The sequence below is a fragment of the Misgurnus anguillicaudatus genome, chromosome 20 (assembly GCF_027580225.2).
Source record: "Misgurnus anguillicaudatus chromosome 20, ASM2758022v2, whole genome shotgun sequence".
Lineage (NCBI taxonomy): Eukaryota > Metazoa > Chordata > Actinopteri > Cypriniformes > Cobitidae > Misgurnus > Misgurnus anguillicaudatus.
In genome coordinates, this window is record NC_073356.2 from 16,984,290 (window position 1) to 17,006,591 (window position 22,302).

Here is a 22,302-nt window from a genome sequence, read left to right on the forward strand (position 1 = left end):
ACAATACCGCTATTATCCACCAGGTGGCACTCAGGTTCCGCAACTTATACAACCCGGAAACAACGCCTCATGTGAAAGAGTAAGAACTCTGTGTATGTTTTGAGAATCGCTCTGAATCTGATCTCAATCAAAAGTCCTTCACAAAAATGTAATTATCTCAGCTTTTTGGTTTTTGAAAAAAACTACACATATTTGAGAGGTGATAAAAAGAGAACTAATCAAGTTTTTTGTTTGAAAGCAGACGGTCTGTACTTTCATAAACATGTATATGTTTATATATTTAAAGAAGAACATTTTCTGGAAGGCATTCAACTTTTGTGAAAATCATGAAAAATGCTGGCGCTGGCTGGCAACTTTTTAAATAAAACGCTGGCGGGGAAAGAGTTAAGATGTGTTTTGGTCGATTAGATCACAAGTGCACGAGACACTTTTGACTGCTTCTGTCCTCATTACGCTGAGGGTGTGGTTTGTGGGCGAGTCCCTCTGCTTTGAATTGAACGAGCGCGGGAGAAATTACGAGTTTATATTGACACACGCCTAATATGTTAGGTCAGACTCTGCTGCTTGTGTTGTAAGTAAACATGCTGCACAGTGTTTTGTACATGTATTTGATATTTCAGCGCAATTGATGAAATGGGCGAAGAGTAGCAGCTTCCGTTTTATCAATAAAAGCCTAAAAATAGCGCTGTACACAGTGTGTTCAGGCTATAAGTCGTGTTTTATGTTAAAACATTTGTCTCGATACATTACACATTAAATCAATAAGCAGAGAGTAGGCAGTGTTTTGTGGCAGTTCAAATGTCTAACCATAGCCAAGAATAGACGATGTGTATCCTTTGAAGGCAAACATCTTAAACATCTGTTGACTTTGGTTACATGATGGAATATTGCACATCTCCAAGTTATTTTGGAAAAAACGGCACGTAAACAAAGTTAAAGGGACAGTTCACTTCACAATGAAAATTCTGTCATCATTTACTCATCCTCATGTTGTTCCAAACCTGTATGAATTTCTTTTTTCTGATGAACACACAAGAAGATATTTTAAGAAATGATGGTAAACACACAGCAGATAGTTCAAATATACCTGCCACTGACTAGAAATGATCATGCCCCTCTGACACCCCTACTCGAGTGCTTAAGTGACGTCAAGGCTTGGTTAGCTCAGAATTTTTTAATTCTAAATGAGGGGAAGACTGAAATAATGTTATTTGGTCCCATTAGGACTCTGGTCGATTTTGGCCCCCTCAATAATCATGTGCATCCCATAGCCACCAGCCTTGGCGTCACTATAGACAGTGATTTTAAACAGGATAAACAAATTAACAATGTCGTTAAATCATGTTTTTTCCATCTTCGGCTTTTATCTAAAATGAAACCTTTTTTAACATTGAAACATTTTGAGCAAGTCATGCATGCTTTTATTTCTTCACGTCTGGACTCCTGCAATTCACTTTATATTGGAATATCCCGAAATGCACTTTCGCCCTTACAATTAGTCCAGAACTCTGCAGCTAGACTTTTAACAGGATCCAAAAAGCGCGAACACATCACCCTCATCCTCGCCTCATTGCACTGGCTTCCTGTCCGATTCCGAATCGATTTTAAGATTTTATTGTTTGTTTTTAAAGCGCTGAGTGGACTGGCCCCTCAGTACATCACTGACCAAATTTATACACCGGCGCGTTCACTGAGATCAAATGGCCAGCTCCAGCTTGTGGTTCCTATGTCCACACTCAAATCCAGGGGGGACCGGCCCTTTTCTGTAGTTGGCCCAAGACTGTGGAACGCTCTGCCTCCTCTGGTCCGTGCGGCCCCCACAGTTGAATGTTTTAAGTCTCGTCTTAAGACCCACTTTTATTACTTGGCTTTTAACACTGCGTGAGTTATGTGGTCCTGTGTCTTTCATTATTTCATTTTTATTTATTTATTTTAAATGATTGTGGTTTTGTACTTGTGTGCCTTTTTACTGTCTCTTGTACAGCACTTTGGAGACTGTTCTTGTTTGCAAAATGTGCTATAGAAATAAAGTTGATTGATTGATTGAGATAGTGACCATTGACTTCCTTAGTAGGAATAAAAAAATATGATGGAATTTAATGGGTACCGTCATCTGTGTGCTTACAATCTTATTTATCAAAATATTTTCTTCATAATTTATCACAATACTTCCAAAATATTTTTTTCCCTACTACAGAAGTCAATGGTCACTATCTGCTTCGGTTTAGAACAACATGAGAATGAGTAAATGATGACACAATTTTCATTTTAAAGTAAACTATCCCTTTAAGGTTATTTAAGGTAGAAGTGGGTTACTCATAGCCAGACTATTTTGGGTGTATAGTTAGCCGTCATTTCACTGCCGCGGATTTTGCTTGCTGGGAAAGTACTAGATTCCAGTAAATATAATGCTGACAGAGCAAGTGTGTTTGAAACATTTTAGCTTGTTTAAGAGAAGAAAAGGCTTTTACCATTTCTTAAACCAACAAGACATAAAATGTCACACTTCACAACAAAATCACAGCCAAACATGAGCTGCAGCTGAAAAGCACAAAACTAAGAATGCCACAGAAATAAATATTTCATAAAAATAGTTTTTATGTTAAAAAAATGTGCGTTTTGTACCCTGTCTCCTGCGGCTGCTGATCTTCCTGAAGCAGGTGCCCTCACACAAGCGATTGAGGCGTTGTTGTTTGATCAGCTCCATGATCTCTGGCTGGATTTTCTCCCTAAGCTCCCTGAAAAAACATCACACACATTAAACGCACAACCCTCATATTTTACATACTGTACAGTTTAAAGAGCTGATGCTTCACACAATGACAAATATACAATTGTTTGTTTATTTTGTTTATTATATTTTATTTCCGTTAAGGATTACACTTCGTATTTTGTGGAAACCGCAGACGAGAACAAACGTCCTTATTTACCTCCTCAGGCACATTCACTTTTTTAAACTTTATTAATGAATTTAACTAGCTAGGACATGGGAAACAATGTAAACCCTATTGTGTGAAAATTGATTGTATATTTAGATATTCCTATTATTGTGCCACTTATCCATGTCATAGGTTTCAACTTTAAATTTTAAGAAATGTTGCTTACATTACAGTTCAAATGAGCTCTGAAAGGTCAACACAGACATTTCCTAAAACTATAATTATGTAGACAGGTCAACAGGCCGACAAATACAGATAACAAAAGATTTTTTAGTATTGTGTCAGTGTGCTTACAGGATGGGCCTGGACTGGAAGTCTTCTTGGTTCATCCTCTCCGACTGACGCAGTTTGAGGATCTCAGTGTAGCTCAGATTTTGCAGACGACTCTTGAACTGATCCAGAGAGTTAGGCTTGATCGTGAGAGCACGAGTGATCTGCTCTTTTACCACCTGCATCACCTGTAGCACACAGACGTACAAATAAAAGCACATTTTATTATGTGCCATATTGAGGTGGACAACCCATTTTCACACTGGGGTTTCTTCAAAATGGACAAACCTGGCTGTTGGGATAAATTTACCCAGAAAATGTTTATATTTGACACACCAAGGGTTAAAAAAACACAATTTTGGGTTGAAACAACCTAGCATAGGTTACATTCCAACACTTTTTGACCCAACACTGGGTTGAAAATAACCAAGGATTTTTTTACAGTGCACAGCTTGCATTTGTTACGATACTTTTTATTATAATAAAATGACTGTTCACTTAAAGGTGCAGTGTGTAATTTTTAGAAGGATCTCTTGACATAAATGCAAAATATTATACAAAACTATATTATCAGGAGTGTATATCGAAACTCTTTGGTTATTTTTTGCGCGATGCTAATGGTCTAATCAGATTCAATGGATTATGCTAAGCTATGCTAAAAGTGTTAGCGCCAGACCCGGAGATCGGCTGAATGGATTCCAAAACGGTAAAAATCAAATGTTTCACTCTAGGGGAGCTGGAAAATTTGCATATTTTCAAAAAAAGTGGAGTGTCCCTTTAAGCTTTTACATGATGCATAAGCATACTGACTTTGCTTTTAAACAATATCTGAATTATGTAAAATGCTAAACTAAAACAAAGAATGGTTTTCCAATTCCTCATCACACAGACACTTGTTGAAACTTTAAAAGCTAATATTTCCTGCTCTCATGAATACAAGCCAAAAAATGTTTTAAAGCTATTATCACATCTGACCAAAGGCACACAAACAAGGACAATTTATAGCAGTTTTTAGAGAACTTAAAAATGTGGTTGTAGTTCCATTACTCAACAGCTAAAATTTAAAATAAATGAGAGGAACCCGTCTAACCGGAGGTATGGCAGCCAAGATGGTCTGTTCTGTTTGTCAGAGTAAGTTATTGTTAAAGACATCCACCAAAGGCATAAAACAAGAATTCAACCATACTAAGTGTAAATAACAAAGCAACTAGCTTTTCTACTGAATCTTAAAGAGGCTTCCGGCTGTTGTAGAGCCAAGGCTTCTCTGTCGAGCCTGAATAATGCACAGCTCGAAATCGCAAACACACGGCTGGCATTCGTAGAAAGCCTCTAGCTACAGATCATATGCTGTGATTCGAAGGGAAACACAGAGCTAAGTTGGGAATGTTGGAGTCCACGCACCCTGTTATCCGGAGGAGCAGGTGCTGCTGGCTTGCACATACGATAACATGGAGTCTAATTAGTGATAAGTCTGGGCCAAGGTCACAACTCCCCCCCCCCCCCCAAAATGACTGGGCTGATGTGCTGGCGCTAGAACAATGAGAGGAGTGATTGGTAGATGAATAAACCAAGACAGCTCGATTCAAGCATCACAGCAGTGTTTAATGGGGATGGCTTTTGACAGCTGCAGGTGGGGTATGAAGAAGACAACATGTCCACTTGAAACGATCCCTTACGGCAGTGGAAGCAATTTTCCAAGCACATTTGCAAATTTTTCATGGTTCAAAATTCATTAATTTTATCCAAGGCTCCCTCTCTCACTTTTATTTTTTATCAGCCCCTGTACATCAAACAATGCCAGCAGACGTTTCATAACCAGAATGAGGTGCGATGTGGGAATGGTGGAGTTTCAGCTACTGAAAATGTGGTGGGTGGTGATATTTGTGAATAAAAGGGTCTTTTTTTAGAAAACCAGAGGGGATCTGGACCGAGCGTGTCACTTCCTCAGCGAGAAATAAGCGAGATTTCAACCACCCTGCCAACCTCATTGTCTTTCCTTCGCCTCTCCTCAGCCGTGCATTTAAATGCACAGAGTACATTCGCCCACTGTGTGCCAGCCTGCAGATAATACAGAGTGACATGCAGTGAGTGCGTGCTAGCCATAGACTGTACAAAAAATGGACGATGGAACGCCACTTCCTTCCATTGTAATGAACTGAACGTAAAATGTCCAATGATGGGCGCTGACATGCTACGCAAAAGCGTCAGTTTGGAGCCCATTCAACCGCGCCCCTTGAATGTATCATTTGACTGACTTGCTAAAATAAGGTAAGTTAAATACAAGTCATTTAGTCGGTGTGAAATCGAAAATTTAAATTCCGTCAAAGCTCCGAGAGTCTGCTCAGAGAAGCTGTCAATCACAAATGCCAATCGTAACCACACGCCCGTTTCTATAGCATCAAATTACTAGCTAAAATGAAACTTATCACAAAAATGAACCATTGAACATATTTCAGCGTGATAACTACCTAAAAGGACCAAAACCATCTTTCTGAAAATTTTATTGGAAGTATAACTTATTTTTTTTATTTTGACCCGAGTCGTGTTAGCTTGCACGGAGAGGAACCCACGGTTCGGCTCGCATGCGATTCGCGGATTAATACGCACATTTAAATAGGGAACATTTACCATGTGCACGTGTTTCAAAGGCTTGCAAATGTTAACATTTTAAACTATTTAACTGCAAAAAGGCACCAAAGTGAGCAGCTTTCTGTATGGAAAGACGCACATGCGGTTAAATGTGTCCGGTCCAGCTCCAGTCAGGCGTAATCATCCCTTTAAAGATCAGAACTCTTGATGTGTAAACTATAGCAAGAGTTGCGCTACTGTGTCTCATACTATAGTCCATTAACATATATTTGGCGAATACAGCACTGAAAAACAACGTAAGGTTTTTATGTGAAGCGACCGTTTATGCTGCACGGTTTGGATTTCGCCCTCTGTCTGTGTGTGCGCGCGTTTAAGTGCACTCAAAAGAGGACACACGGAGAGGCGCGTTTCAAAAAGCAAGTGAACATAAAATCTTTCTGCTCAAACAAAATGATCTCCACAGTATTCTTTTTTTAATAAAAACATTTGTTTATGTCTTAACTGTGTATGTATAGATTACAGTCAAAAACCAGTCTGTGCTTATTTGGACTTAAAGAGACAGTAACCTCAATTAACCTACTTAAGTCTGTGTCATTAATGTTAATCAAACAACCCAAGAAAAAGAGAAAATCACTTCTGTAGCTCTAAAAAACATTAATTATATTTAATTCATACAATAAAGACAGCGTTATTATTCATTTGATTCGATTTCTGTGCCTAATGCTAATTTTAGACCTTAATGTGCAACTTTGTTCTTTTTTTATAATTTTTTTGTAATTTCTTTATTTGTTCTTATTAGATTTTTCCCATGCCTTTTTTGCTGATCCGAAAAATGATCCGATCCATGCCTTCAAAACTGTAATGTGATCCGAACTGTGAGTTTTGTGATCCGTCACATGCCTACTTTTCAAGATGTATGAGTCACACCCTGTGCTAGCATGCTTGTGAGTTACAAATAGAGCAAACTGAAGACCGATGCTTTTATTCTACATTGGACCATAAATTCAGATTTATGGTGATGCATTAGATTTATTATGAAACACTCAAAGGCACCCGCACAATCAAATGCATCTAAATGTCAAAGGCAAAACACTGTTAAAAAAATCTAAATCTGCCTTTAAGCACAAAAGTAGGAGATTAATCTTAATATTATAGTGTTTCTGAAGCATTTTTGAAGAATGAATGGGCTTATGGTTTTAGGTCAGTGCCATTAAAGGCCAAAAAAAAAACGAGGGCTACAGCAAAAAGCATACTAATATAATTTTATATAAAATGGAAAACCCCACAACTCATTCCCTGCCAGCATTTCTTTTTTTGAAGTTGCCCGCCAGCATTTTTTATGATCTTTACAAAAGATTCACAAAATGCCTTACAGGAAAATTTCTTCTAAAAAAGTACTAAAATATTGTACTCAAGTAAAAGTAAAGTTACTTTAATAATATTTTACTTAAGTAAAAGTAAAGTTACTTGTCTAAAAATCTACTCAAGTAAAAGTAAAAAGTAAGACATTTTAACTTTAGTAAAAGTTACTTTTTTTACAGCGGGGAGAGGTGGAGGATTCTAGTATAGTTCAAAAACGACAAGGGAATATAAATCTCAAACTAGTTGTTTTTAATTGTAGGAACATCTTTACAATTAAAGTAAAATAACAAAAAGTTAATAAAATAAAAAGCTTTTTTAAAGTAAGAAACATTTATGGAATTGTTTAATGATTTTTACATGTAAGTTATGCACTTTTGAAAGTGGTCAGCAGCTAGTAAATACAATCACTATAGTAAGGTTGTAATTGATGTATTGCTGGTAACATACATTATTTTATTAAACTATATATCTAGTTTAAATGAGCATATAATGAGATGAGTGCCATGTCTATATACATTTGACACGTTTATTATCTTCTTACTTCCCTGACCTGGGGACCTGATGACATTTATCTTCTCTCTCTCTCTCTCTCTCTCTCTCTCTCTCTCTCTCTCTCTCTCTCTCTCTCTCTCTCTCTCTCTCTCGGGAGCTCTCTCTCTCTTGCTCTCTCTCTCTCTCGCGCTCTCTCTCTCTCTCTCTCTCTCTCTCTGCAATGTCTAATGACCTGCGCATTCTCGAGGATGTTTTGAAGTTCTGTTTGACTTGAAGCGAAGCTGCTAGACCTCGGAAGATAATGCGCATGGTATTAAAAACGCGTCGTGCAATTTCGTACTTAAGAGCATGAATCCTACCTTTCATAGAAATGAAACACTCGCTTCGCGTCAGTGGAAAGGGGTTGCTTAAATATGACCAGGGGTTTCTTTCATAAGATTTGAACTGAGGCGGGTCTGCATTAGCGCGCGCCTGTCTCGTCCGTCTCCATGGTTCTTTTTGCGCGTTCCCCCGCCCATTTACATCCGTTTCGCGTCTTTATCACTTTGCTTTTTAAAATATTTTTTTACTCAGTAACGGATATGATTTAAAATGTAGCGAAGTACAATACTTTAAATAAAAAATACTTAAGTAAAAGTACAGATTTTAAAAACTACTCAAAAAAGTAAAAATACACAAAAAAACTACTCAATTACAGTAACGTGAGTAAATGTAATTCGTTACTTTCCACCTCTGATAAACATACAAATATATCAAATGAAAGAACAGATCCTCTGCTTTCAAACAAACCAGGAAAAAAAACGTTTCATACTATCTTCACTTGTTCTCTTTTTATCACCTCTTAAAAAACAACGTTATTTTGTGTATTTGGTATAGTACAATGCATTTGCGTGGTTTATGGTTCAAAAAACACATTATTTTCCACATACCGTACATTTTTGTTACTCCAGATTTCACTCTCTTCCTGAAAAGCTCTGTCTTTGATTGGCCAGCTAAATGTGTGTGCTGTGATTGGCCTGAATACCTCTGACGTCAGCCGGAAACGTGACGCTCCTTACCATGTTTGAAAGATTCGGTTGCTAACAGGAGTTAACTTACAGGCTGTTAGTGAGAAGTGGGAGGAATTATGATAATGTCAGTCTTGTCTACATTTTCTTTGGGGGGCCGCAAAGGAATGCACCGTACACAAGGGGGGCCGCATGCTGAAAAAGTTTGGGAACCACTACACTAGAGGACACTAATCCCTGTAATTGTATGTCGTAATAGGCTGCTTGTACAGTACTATGAGGTTGTTATTTTTGGAGAAAAGTCTCCTAGATAGACATTCTGTGAATTATGTTGTTTCCTTAAAGGAACAATATGTAAGAAATGTATATCAATTAATCATAAAATGGCCCTGATATGTCTCTAGACATTAAGAAATAATTTTCATTTCAAATACTTATATCACTGACAACAGTGGTCCGGCCAGGATATTGTCATTTGAAAAGTGGAATTGCAGCCCTCAACTGATGTTTATGTTGTCATGTTGTGTATTGGCCACCAGTTGTGTGATTGCAGTACCAGTTTTAGCCACAAGTTTTGTGATTGCAGTACCAGCTTTGGCCACAATCCTACATACTGTTCCTTTAATTCACATATATGATACTTTATAATACCTTATACATTGATTAAATGTGATTAATTTTTGCTCTATTTAATTAAATAATCCATTTAAACGTCTCTCTATGACTACGGTTGTTTTTCGAGATGGTTCCCTGGCACCGTTTTTCAGAATCATCAGTTTGTTCACCTCTTTGGTCCACACAGCCAATCAAAAACAATGTTGTGTCCAATTAGGGCATGCACGATTTATCACTCCTGTCTAACTTTAATTGCAACTTTGCACAGCTATCCATCATAAATTCATATGAATGCCTTTGTTTTATTCAGCAGTATGTAATTAATGCTTGTATTTATTTCCTGTCTGTAATTATGCAAAGGCCCTTATTCTGTTAGACCGGAAGAACTTCTTATTGACTTAAGATGATAAATCACATTGGTCAAGTTTATAAGAGCAAAGCTAAAGCCTTGAAGAAGATGATGATATTTATTAATGATTTGTTCGCAAAGAAGAGCTTCCGTATTAACACATTGTGCACCAGTATACACAACAGCAGGCACAAGATTGTCAATGAACTTGCAAACGGCCAATTCTGGGGATCAAACCCTAAAAGTTCCTATTGGTAAAGCTCAAAGACAGGATCAATGATCAAGCTGTAATCCTGTTCAGTCATTTAAAATTAAAATGTACATTAAATAATGCAACATGAAAGAATATTCATTACACTTCTGTTCCTGCTGCCATGACAAACTGTAACCTCCATCAATGCACAAGCCTTTGGCACAACTGCATCACTTGGACTATCAAATACTGTAATAATCATTTACAACCTATCAATCATCCAAACAGTGTTTAGATAATAAACCCCATTCTCTATAGATCAATGAAAGCAAAGAAATCAAATTTGCAATGCATGCTGGGAAACATGTAGCACACCTCTCAGTCTTTCCTCTACATGATTATTTTGCTTGTTATGGTCCATGAGAACAGTGCTGTAATCAGGCAGGAAAAAGAAATGAGACATTTATCCATTTCACAACTGACATGCTAATTATATTGTTTCCTCCCCCAAACAATTTTTAACAGTTAATAATAATTCACATCAAAGAAATGGGCATTACTTTAGAGAAAACAAACAGACATCATTAGCCGGAGAACATCGCTGCTGGGAAAATTGATCGCAAAAATCGTGTGACGCATTTAGATGAGATACAATCAGGCGTTGTTTCTTCATAGAAGTTGGGGCAAATGCAAATAACAAGCTAGGTAGAGTGAAAAACACCTGTCCATGCATATGCATGCCAAACTGCATGTTTGCTTTCAATGGGATGCCATCGCTTGGCACAGCACAGAAAGAAACAGGTGAAGCAAACAACAAAACTAATATCAAACGAAAGTCACTCTTCCACTTTCTATTTAGGCCAAGGTTACAATAGAGATATTGGTTTATTAGTTTTAGAGCAGATTGCTGGATGCTTGCTGAGTGTTGGGAGACATGGCACGGCATCCCTCACCCTGCATTAATGCATAAGCCATTTATGAACTGATACCATCTGTTAAAGTTTCTCTTTGAATAGTGCATTATATAAGATCAAATAGTGGTCACCGAACAGATGTACAGATAAAGGCGCTTGTCTATATTTTTACAAGGTAAATTTCACAAGGTGAACTTCAATAATTTTGTTGGCCCTGTTCAGTACACAGCAGGTGATACTCCAGTGGTGTGGTAGTGCAAGTGTGTGAGAATGAAGACTGCATGATAGAAAGAAAGAAAGAAAGAAAGAAGAAAGAAAGAAAGAAAGAAGAGAAAGAAAGAAGAACGAAAGAAATTTAAAAACATACTAACAAACAAACGAAACAGCTTAAAAAGGAGAAACATTAACTCTTTCGCTGCCATTGACGAGTTATCTCGTCAATTAAGAGAAAACAAGTCCCTGCCATTGACGAGTATTTCCGGCTTTCCGGAATACCGCTATTATCCACCAGGTGGCACACTTCCGCAACTTATAAAACCCGGAACTATTGCCCTAGGCCAAGCAGCTGCATGTCCGTGTATGTTTTAAAGATCGCTCTGTATCTGAACTCTATCAAAAGTCCTTCAAGTCCTATTTGAGAGGTTATAAGAAGAGAACTAATGAAGGTAGGATGATACATTTTTGTTTTGTTTGAAAGCTGGGGGTCTGTTCTTTCGTTTGATATATTGTATGTTTATATATTTAAAAAAAAAAAGATTTTCTGGAAGGCATTAAACTTTTGTGAAAATCATGAAAAATGCTGGCGCTGGCCGGCAACTTAAAAAAAAACGCTGGCGGGGAAAGAGTTAACGCCAAGTAAATACAAGCTATGGATCAACAAAAAAGAAAGAAAGAAAGAATTAATGAAAGAAAGAAAGAAAAAAGAAAAGAACGAAAGATGAAAGAAATGAATAAACATACTAACAAACTAAAAAAAAAGTGTAAAAAAGAAACATTAAAGGAATAGTCTACTCATTTTCAATATTAAAATATGTTATTACCTTAACTAAGAATTGTTGATACATCCCTCTATCATCTGTGTGCAGTGTTGGGGCTAGTTACTCAAAAAAGTGATATATTACGTATTACGTATTACTCTCAAAAATAGTAATGCCTTACTTTACTTTATTACTCCCTGGAGAAAGTAACTAGTTATATTACTAGTTATATTACTAGTTACATTTTTTTTCTGGACAATAATGTTTATTTGGGCAAGCCACGGCCAAGAAAATGCTGGCTTCCTTACCATCTACCGGACGCGGGGCACAGCGTTCAGAAAAACATTAAAGAGTGTGCACTTCACCGTCAAGTTATTTTCCTTCCGTTGAACATAATAAAATATGACTGAATCTCCACCCGTCGAAAATAGCTTTCTGTTGCTGGGAACCTTCCTCTGAAAAAGAGCTTGCCATTGTTGACGCTTCCATTTTCCCAATCTTTTTTTGAGTGTGCTGCTGCCGCTCTGTGCTGCTGGCTTCCGGGTGTCGACCAATCGGTGATGGTAAATGATACCTCGTGCCAAACTTAGACCAATCACTGTTCCATTCACGCCCTCCTCCCCTTCCCTTTTGTTCTCTGTGTTTTTGTGCCTTGTGTGATGAAGGTGCTACTGGCGAATGTAACTCAAGTAACTAGCTCGGGAAAACTGTAATAATATTACCATTTTCAGACGGGTAATGCCTTACACTACTAGTTACTGAAAAAAGTAATATTATTACAGTAACTAGTTACTTTGTAACTAGTTACACCCAACACTGTCTGTGTGTACTTCGACTCGCCTGAAAAGTCCGCTCCCCTTCTCACTCTCATAATGGGAGAGGGAGGGTGTTACTGCGCCGAGTCGAAGTACTCCCAAAAGTGCTATTACGCCATAAAATATAGTTCCTCTTTTAAATCCGCTTAGAAAAGCGTTACGTTTTATTTTGTACCACCAAACTTGCTCGTATAACTACTCGTCTTAAATAGGAAAAACGTTGATGTGTTTGGTCACTTCTAACTTTATCTCTAAATGGTACCATTGAATGAATGGGGCTAAGCTAAATGCTATCGAAGCGTCGCAGCGCGCTCCAGCGCTTACGTGCACGCACACAGATGATAGAGGGATGTATCAACAATTCTTAGTTAAGGTAATAACATTTTAATATTGAAAATGAGTACTATTCAAGTAAATACAATATGGATCAACAATAAAAAAGAAAGAAAGAAAAAAGAATAAAAGAATAAAAGAACAAAAGACGAAAGAAATGCAAAAACATCCCAACGAAAAAGTGTAAAAAGAAGAAACGTTAACGACAAGTAAATACAAGCTATGGATCACCAAAAAAGAAAGAAAGAAAAGAATAAAAGAACAAAAGATGAAAGAAATGCAAAAACATCCCAACAAAGTAACGAAAAAGTGTAAAAAGGAGAAATGTTAACAACAAGTAAATACAAGCTATAGATCAACAAGAAAGAAAGAAAGAAAGAAAGAATAAAAAACAAAAGACGATAGAAACGCAAAAATATCCCAGGAAACTAACGAAAAAGTGTAAAAAGGGGAAAATGTAAAAAAAATTTTTTTCAACAATAGGAAAAAAATATCAAAAGTAAACAAGTAATAAAAACTATAGGAAAATTCAAACAAAATGGAAATAAAACAGTAAAAAAATTAGCAAAAAAACTGACTAACAAACTAATGAAAAAGTGTGAAAAGGAGAAGTAAACACAAATAAAGTAAATACAAGCTATGGATCAACAAAGAAAGAAAGAAAGAAAGAAAGAAAGAAAGAAAGAAAGAAAGAAAGAAAGAAACAAAGAAAGAAAGAAAGAAAGAAAGAAAGAAAGAAAGAAAGAAAGAAAAAAGAAAGAAAGACAGAAAGAAAGAAGAAAATGTAAAAAGATCAACTAGCCAACAAGATTTTTAAGTAACAAAAAAACAATATGGAAATGAAAAAAGTGAAGAAATGAAAAAACAGACTAACAAACTAATGAAAAAGTGTAAAAATAAGAAACTACATGGATCACCAAAAATAAATAAATAAATAAATAAAATTGAACAAACAAAAATAGAGAAAGAAAGAATGCAAAAAACAAACAAACAAACAAACAATAAAAAATTGAACACAAGAAAAAATAACAAAAAATAACAAACATAAGAAACAAAAAATAAAACTAACAAAATTTAAACCGAAAGAAAGAAAGAAGGAAAGAAAAAGAGATGCAAAACAGACAAACAAACAATGACAAATAACACACGAAAGAAAATATAGAAAATTATAAGAATTATACAACCAGTAAAAATGAAAAAAAAAAATAAAGAATGAATTGTAAAACTCTTGCTATGCAAAGCGAAATAAACTGAGTGTGGCATCGTGGACCGGAGGGCTTGGTTGCTGATGCTGAGCACGACCATACAAAACCTCTACATGCGATTCAGTTTATGAGATCTTGCAGATTTGTGCTGTAAAATATACAGCCAGCGATATTACCCTAATCAATCTACATTAGGACCTATCTGACAGCCCATCACTGACATCAGACGTGTCGTCAATTCGTTGTCTTTTTTAATCTACTAAAGGTCATCACTTCCAACAATGAATACAGAAAAGACATAACAATATACACAAGAGATTAACCCTGACTTAAGCTTTCCCCCCAAAAAAACATCAGAACGGACTTGGTTTATTTCTCCAACCACGGCTCCCACGTGGGAAGCGTTTATGAAAAATACAAAGTTGATGAACAGCCGCACAGCATGCAGAGAGACTAGAGGTCAAGGTATAACAGGGAATGAGGGAAACCTATGATGAGGCGGTCACGGCGAACCATTCATTCACAGCAAGCATCCAAGGAGGGGCAGGGCTATGGAAGAGAGTGGGTTACGGCGAGCGCTCGCTCTGGACCTCTGCCTCTTTAATCGCGAGCTCAAATCTGTCTCTAACCTGATTACTACACAAAGCCTGCCCCATCTGTGCTCCTGTGTTTCGCCTCTCGATCCCTCTGTGAAGCCGAGCAAAACTGCAAACAACGACCCTCCATCCTCTCTATCCCCATTCTCTTCATCTACCACGAGCATTCGACTGGGAACGGGCGGCGCTGTACTCACGTGCAATTGTCACCTCCATGTTTGGGAGCTGAGCTCCACGCTTGCCGAACCCAGTGTAGCTGATCTGAACCCTGTGCAGGGATGCTCAGACCCGACGGTAGCAAAAACAAAAAGTGGGGGGAGATGATCCTCGGGTTGTTTATGATGAAAACCGTCCGCGTAAAGTGTGGGTCTGGATCTTCATGCTCCTCTGCATAATCAGCGCTGTGAAGTCTGAAAGCATCTCCAAGCAGCTCAGTTTATGTCCATTTCAATGCTTAAGCCTGATTGGGCAGACGCCACGGCGGCTTACGCCAATGACGCTCCGACAAGACAGATCACATGGTGAGGGCGTCTGGAAAGAGAGATTGAAGGGGGAGGGGAGGACGCTAGCTTAAGTCACTACATCACTACTACTGTGCGCTTTGGATACCATTTTTAGTCAGGTGTCGTAGCCGTCTTTCGTCAGAAGCGATTGGGTGGGGAAGACAGCTGTTTATGAACCAAAACACACACGGCACACAATAGACGCTCCAAGCTGGAGCTGGAGTAATTATAATGTGGTTGCCATGGAAACAGGCAAACCGTTGCCCGTCAGATTTTTGCCCCGAGAGCATCAGCGAGTGCAGAGCCACCTCTGCACACTTCACACACGCAGACAATATTTACAGGATGTGACAGGCTTGCCGTAAAGCGAGCGAGTGGGGGGAGGAGGAAATAATATGTGCATATAAAAATTGAGGCGAAGGGTGAGGTGCAGTCATCTGTTAACAGGCAGTCAAGAGGCAGATTAATGCTGTATGAAAATGTAATGTATGGTTAAAGAAGAGCCACGTAATTATTTTTGTGTTTCTGAACAAAGCCTTTAAAGCCGGAGAATAAAATGGAGCACCGGCTAAAAGACAATAGCTTAAAGACATGACACATGCAGTTTAGCCATATACCTGTACAAAAATGAACCTGGACGGCGTGTTAAAACAAGTTAAAAATCTCCATGACTTGATCCTTTTATAAAGAAATTCATCTTCTGAGCCTAAAATTTATGTATACAACTCGTCCTAGAGATTTTAAGCTATCCATCAATTTCGGCATAGACCTTCAGTCTGGTCTGAATCAATGTTTTGTCTCTTTTAGCTAATTCCAACGTATCCCTTGTGTCAGTACATATACTGATTTAGATGAAGTACCTACCCATCGCGCGTTAAAACAGTACGACATCCGCCATGCTGATACATCACGTGACACGTCATCATAACAACAGGTGAGCTGTTAACTTGGATGCTGTTAAACAAGCGCAATTTAACCACAATGAACAGCTTTCCTTATGTATTTACATTTGAATTGAGACGCGTTACAGATATCCAATGTTTTTGAATATGACGATGCCTTTCCTTCTTTTTTCTTCGTTGGTGAAGATTGAATGCACACTTCAAAATCTTGACGGAAGTAGTAGGTCATCCAGGTACTTTCGCATAATGTTTTTCGAATTCTATGAATTTGGACATGCTACTCTTGCCTCATAGTGTAGGTGCTTTTCGTCTGCTATATAGTAGGAACGGTTTCGGATCCAGCGTCAATTTCGATGAAACGGACGAACAAAACACAGAAAAATCTCTCTCTGTCACAGTCTATCCATAAAAACTCACATTTGGGGTGGCTTCATTCTTATGCAATCTATGTACTGTAGTAAGTCATGCATTTTTATATTTGTACTTTTAATAAAGATGTTGTTAAAATATACTTATCTCAGTTACTACAGTTTTTACCTCGTCTTAGTTGAATAACGGTAGTCTACCCGCATTCACGAACATAAGAAAAGTGCTAGACATTCTCAACATCTCCGTTTCATAGAAATCCCTCCTTTAGAAATGTCTGCCAGAAAATGGCCCAATCTGAACAACGGATACATATTACGTAAAATGCATCTCACCCCCCCACTCTCACTCTTCAATATCATTTGCATACATCCGCCTCTCGCCTCCAACGGGAAGTAAATTGCAGCAGTGTTCGCGAAGTTCAAGGCGAAATGGCAAGTCGCGTTCCAGGATGTGCTCTTCTATCTGTAAAATTTTGGGCTGTCCGTGTTCTGCAGTCGGCAAAGTTTACATTATTTTGACCCAACCAAAATATTTTGTCTACATGTCACATCACAGAATACGGATAAATACACTGTTCAATCATTCTGTGTCACCTTTAAAGGCAGAATGCACAAATTCTGAAATATTCTTTGGAAAAGGGAGTCGGGCCGACTACCAAAACACACTTGTAGCCAATCAGCAGTAAGGAGTGTTTCTTCTAATCGACATAGTTGCCTGGGTTGCGTATGTCTATCAAAAGAAGGTCCAAGATTCTACTGGGGTAGGGGCGTGATTGTTTTGGTGATTTCAAATATCAACACTGGCTTTCAAACATTGTGCACTCCACCTTTAAGGGATGTTTACATGACGTGCCTTAAACCGAATAGAAAACGTGCTTGTGCTATGGTAGCATCTTCTGTTGCTAAGTAACCATTTGCTGCATTTGAACATAGATTTAGAAATGCATTGCCATACATTGTTGTTTCTTTTTGTATCAAAATAATAGCGGCTTGACAGATCGTACAGCTCTTGTTGTTCTTGTACTGCTATGATCTGCTGTTCCTCCATCTTACGTTGATACAGAATGATACAAAGCTTAAATAATACATTATTAATAGGCTACGGTGAAAACGCGGCTTTTTGAAAAGTTAGAATATTTTTAACTCGCTATGATGCCGTCAAGCCTGGAAAAAGAGCGCACCGCATCATCTACAGTTAAAATATCAAACTTATATGTTATATTTGTTGATATGTTTTGTTTATGAGTTATGTGTTATGCATTAAGTTTATGTTAATGCGTAATGTTTATGCGTTGTGCGTTGTGCGTGTGCGTTGTGCGTGTGCGTTGTGCTTGTGCGTTGTGCTTGTGCGTTGTGCTTGTGCGTAGTGCTTGTGCGTTGTGCTTGTGCGTTGTGCTTGTGCGTTGTGCTTGTGCGTTGTGCGTTGTGCTTGTGCGTTGTGCTTGTGCGTTGTGCTTGTGCGTTGTGCTTGTGCGTGTGCTTGTGCGTTGTGCGTTGTGCTTGTGCGTTGTGCGTTGTGCTTGTGCGTTGTGCTTGTGCGTTGTGCTTGTGCGTGTGCGTTGTGCGTGTGCGTTGTGCTTGTGCGTTGTGCTTGTGCGTTGTGCTTGTGCGTTGTGCTTGTGCGTTGTGCTTGTGCGTTGTGCGTTGTGCTTGTGCGTTGTGCTTGTGCGTTGTGCTTGTGCGTTGTGCTTGTGCGTTGTGCTTGTGCGTTGTGCTTGTGCGTTGTGCTTGTGCGTTGTGCTTGTGCGTGTGCGTGTGCGTTGTGCTTGTGCGTTGTGCTTGTGCGTTGTGCTTGTGCGTTGTGCTTGTGCGTTGTGCTTGTGCGTTGTGCTTGTGCGTTGTGCTTGTGCGTTGTGCTTGTGCGTTGTGCTTGTGCGTTGTGCTTATGCGTTGTGTTGATTATGTGTTGTGTTGATTATGCGTTATGATTATGCGTTATGAATACCTTGTTTATGTTTATGCGTTATGTTTATGTTTATATGTTGTTTATGTTTATACGTTGTTTATGTTTATGCATTATGTTTATGGTTATATGTTGTTTGTGTTTATACGCTGTTTATGCGTTATGTTTATGCGTTGCTTATTTTTATGCGTTATGTTTATGTTTATATGTTGTTTATGTTTATGCATTATGTTTATGCGTTGTTTATGCATTATGTTTATGCGTTGTTTATGCATTATGTTTATGTTTATACATTGTTTGTGTTTATACGCCGTTTATGTGTATGCGTTATGTTTATATGTTATGTTTATGCATTATGTTTATACATTGTTTATGTTTATGCATTGTTTATGCGTTATGTTTATACGTTATGCTTATGTGTATATGTTGATTATGTCTATTTGTTGTTTATGTTTATACGTTATGTTTATACGTTATGTTTATACATTATGTTTACACGTTGTGTTGTATGTTATATGTTTTGTTATTTTTACAGTAGAAGTGAATATTTCACATTATTACAAAGTTATTTATTTATTCAGGACAGTATAAATAGAAGAGGACCAACATGTAATTACGAACTGAGGAGTTGACAACCAAACAATGAAACTCTGAGCTATTCCTCTGTAAGTCTGTATTAAACTCCCACACAAGGCTGGATGAAGAGGAGGGTCTAATCTTCCTCATTTCAATCAAGACTGCGTCCACAAACCCAGAGATATTGAAACTTTTGGCCTTAAGGTGTTAGACTAACCGTTTTTCTAATGAGAGAGAGAGGATTGCGCAAACACCCCCACCACCATGACTAAACATTTAGTGGCAGTCACACACTTCATCGCTGAGAAATTTTACTGATGTTATCCAGGTGATATGATTGTTATTACTATTCCAAACATGTAGGAGTAAACGGTTATATTACTGGGAATGTTGTTGCATTTTAGGAGACATTCTTTGCTTTGTACATCCTTTTCAGGGAGGAGAGACAACAAGTGTGCAATATACATTTACCATAACCCTAATGTCTATATCCTTAACCATAACTAATGAACTGTAATGAGTTCAATAACTACACTTTTAAAGCCGCAGTATACTGAGATGCACTTAAACCTCATTACTTGAACTAAGACATACATGACTGGATGGTTCACTAAAAAAGACAAATTACCATCTACTATGTGACGTGTGTTAATTAGACACACATTTTACTAACAAGAAAGTCTATGTAAGTAAGTGCAAACTGTAAAAACTCTTTTTAAAACCCTACATACATTAGTCTGAATGTTGATATTTTGTAAAAGTCGTCCTTATGCATTCAAGAGCTGGCACTGAGATTAAAGCACAAACAGATTTACAATTATGTCTTATCATCTTCAAACAATACAACTGCATATCACAAAATACACACATTTTCAATAATAATTAATGCATAATTACCTCTCATAATACCTATTTCAATATTAGTTTATGTAAGTGTTAAAGTCAACCTGAATTTTTTTTTTCTTTCAGTTCAACCTCTGCAAGACCAACTGTTTAGACATAAAGAAATGTGAGTTCTGATCAGCAGATCAAACAGTTTTATCTCTATATTAAGAAAGCCTATTTATAATGAGGCAGGAGTATTGAGAGGAGGTTTTCTCAGATGTGCTGCTCATGTAAAAAAAACAAAGGATGATAAATTTAATCACGGTGTCCAGAGAGACATGCTCCAGGGAGATATTTTAGAAATGAGTTTTCATGTCTATGAATCTTAATTAAGCTCAAATAGTATACACAAGCTGTCTTTTATCCTATGCTACAACTCGGGGACAAGTTTGTAGTGTGATTATCATAATTACACAAACAACAGCAGAGCAAAACTCAGCCGCCTTTTACACCAGGCAAAAATTTGACAAACTGGTCATCATCCCCATAAAAAGACTAACGCTGGGTACACAAGTGTAGCCTGATTTTGGGCATCAGAAGAAAAAATTGATTGTTTCTCATATAGCATGGGATAGCATACGACAACAAACTCTGTGTCCTGACATCTGTGACATAGACCAATAAGAACACAGGGCTTTTAAAAGGGTTTTACTGCTTTTCATTTGTTTATTAAAGGGGACATATCATGACAATCTGACTTTTCCATGTTTAAGTGCTATAATTGGGTCCCCAGTGCTTCTATTAATGTAGAAAATGTGATAAAGACCAACCCAGTAACTTAATTTTGATAAACCATTCTCTGCAAGCATGTGAAAAAATAGCTCAATGAAATTTGTCTCCCCTTGTGATGTCAGAAGCGGATAATACCGCCCCTTAATCTGCACTATCCAATCACAGCAATGCCATTTAGTGCAGTGATCAGCTCATTTGCATTTTAAAGGACACACACAAAACGGCACATTTTTGCACACACCTACAAAGTGGCAATTTTAACACGTTATAATAAATTATCTATCTGGTATTTTAAGCTAAAACTTATGTAACACATATGTGCTCTGGGTACACCAAAGATTTATTTCACATCTTAAAAAAGTCTTGTGAAATGTCCCCTTTAAAGGTGTGAAGTTGCAAAAAAATACAATATTAATTAGGCCAATTAACTTACCACCCTACTGAAAAGACAAGCTTAAACCAGCCTAAGCCGGTTGGCTGATTTTTGATGATTCCGTTCTGGTTTTAACTGGTTAAGACAGTGTAGCAGGGTGGATTTAGAGGGATTTGGGTCACTTTTTAGCTGGTCTTTGCTGTTCATGTTGGGAGACCAGTTGACCCACCAGCTAAAACCAGCTGACCCACCATCTTGACTGGTTTTGGACACTTTTTAGCTGGTCAGGCTAAAAGACCAGCTGACCCACCATCTTAAACCAGCTTGACCAGGCAGAAAGCTCGGCCAGCTTGGCTAAGCTGGTCTTAGCTGGTTTAAGATGGAAGTAGCTGATTTGAGCTGTTCCTCCCAGCCTGGCAAAACTGGTCTTTCAGGCTGACCAGCTAAAAGTGTCCAAAACCCCTCAAAAACCAGCCTGCTCCATCAGCTTAAAGGTCACGTTCTTTCTGATCCCATTTTTTAAACTCTAGTTAACTCTAGTTTAAACTCTAGTTTAAACTCCCGTTTTAGGACAATGGAAACAGCGGTATACAGATAAGTAAATTGTGTTAAAAAATAATGCGTTTGTTTACACGTGAAACATGAACACATGTTATATTGTACACTGTAAACACAATCAAAGCTTCAAAAACACAGAAAGAACGGGACCTTTAACCAGCTAAACCCAGCCAACCATTGTAATTATAAACATTAGCCAGCTGGGCAAGATGACAGACGTTGTCTTTGCACCTAATGTCACCTCCAAAAACAACCATAAGAGCATTGTCAATAACCAGTGCCCATTTCCTGCTTTGATTTTAAGAAAATATTAAAAAGGTTTTCATTTAGGCATTGTATCAACATCAATTTATCAGCCATCTGCCACCCTTGTCTTCTAGATAGTGTACTGGCCTCATCCAATCAACAAACCATAAGGTTTGACCACAGATGTGACAGTATGAAGAGAGGAGGAGACAGAAATAGACAGTGTGTAAATGAAAGACTGAAGAGGAGACAGACAGGTGCATGGTCTCAGATGCTGTTCTCACCTTATTGAAGTCCTCAGAAGTGGCTCTCATCTCCTTCCAGGTTTTGTTGAGTAGCTGGATACAGATGCAGAAAAACTCCTCGAACGAGCGGTCGTGGGTGAAGAACATGGGGTGGAAGTCATGGCAGTTCTCGCTGGCTGTGGAAAGAAAAGACCGGGTGAGCTTTTATTCGTTTAAATGTCACACCTGAAGGATAAATGAGCAATATCTGTATCTCAAAGCTACGCCCTGTATTCATATTGCTCAGCAGTGCAGCCTCAGGAGACCTTCTGACACTCACAAAGGGTTTGGAGCGTGAACCTTTAATGGCTCACGT

The 22,302-nt window shown here is 38.0% G+C and overlaps 1 protein-coding gene across 6 annotated transcripts in view; it reads right to left on the minus strand.

Moving 5' to 3' along the window:
* The window catches only part of elmo1 (engulfment and cell motility 1 (ced-12 homolog, C. elegans)), a 123,133-nt gene that overhangs the window by 9,464 nt on the left and 91,367 nt on the right, over positions 1 to 22,302 (minus strand). For 5 of the 6 annotated variants that reach the window (XM_055219516.2, XM_055219514.2, XM_055219515.2 and 2 more), the window contains 3 exons: positions 21,987 to 22,123; positions 3,234 to 3,397; positions 2,626 to 2,738 (listed from right to left, as the gene is read on the minus strand). In XM_055219516.2, the coding sequence (XP_055075491.2) occupies positions 2,626 to 2,738; positions 3,234 to 3,397; positions 21,987 to 22,123 (414 nt within the window). Of the gene's footprint in view, positions 1 to 2,625; positions 2,739 to 3,233; positions 3,398 to 14,853; positions 15,067 to 21,986; positions 22,124 to 22,302 lie in introns of those variants that run through there. The other variant, XM_055219517.2, reaches the window with a different exon arrangement.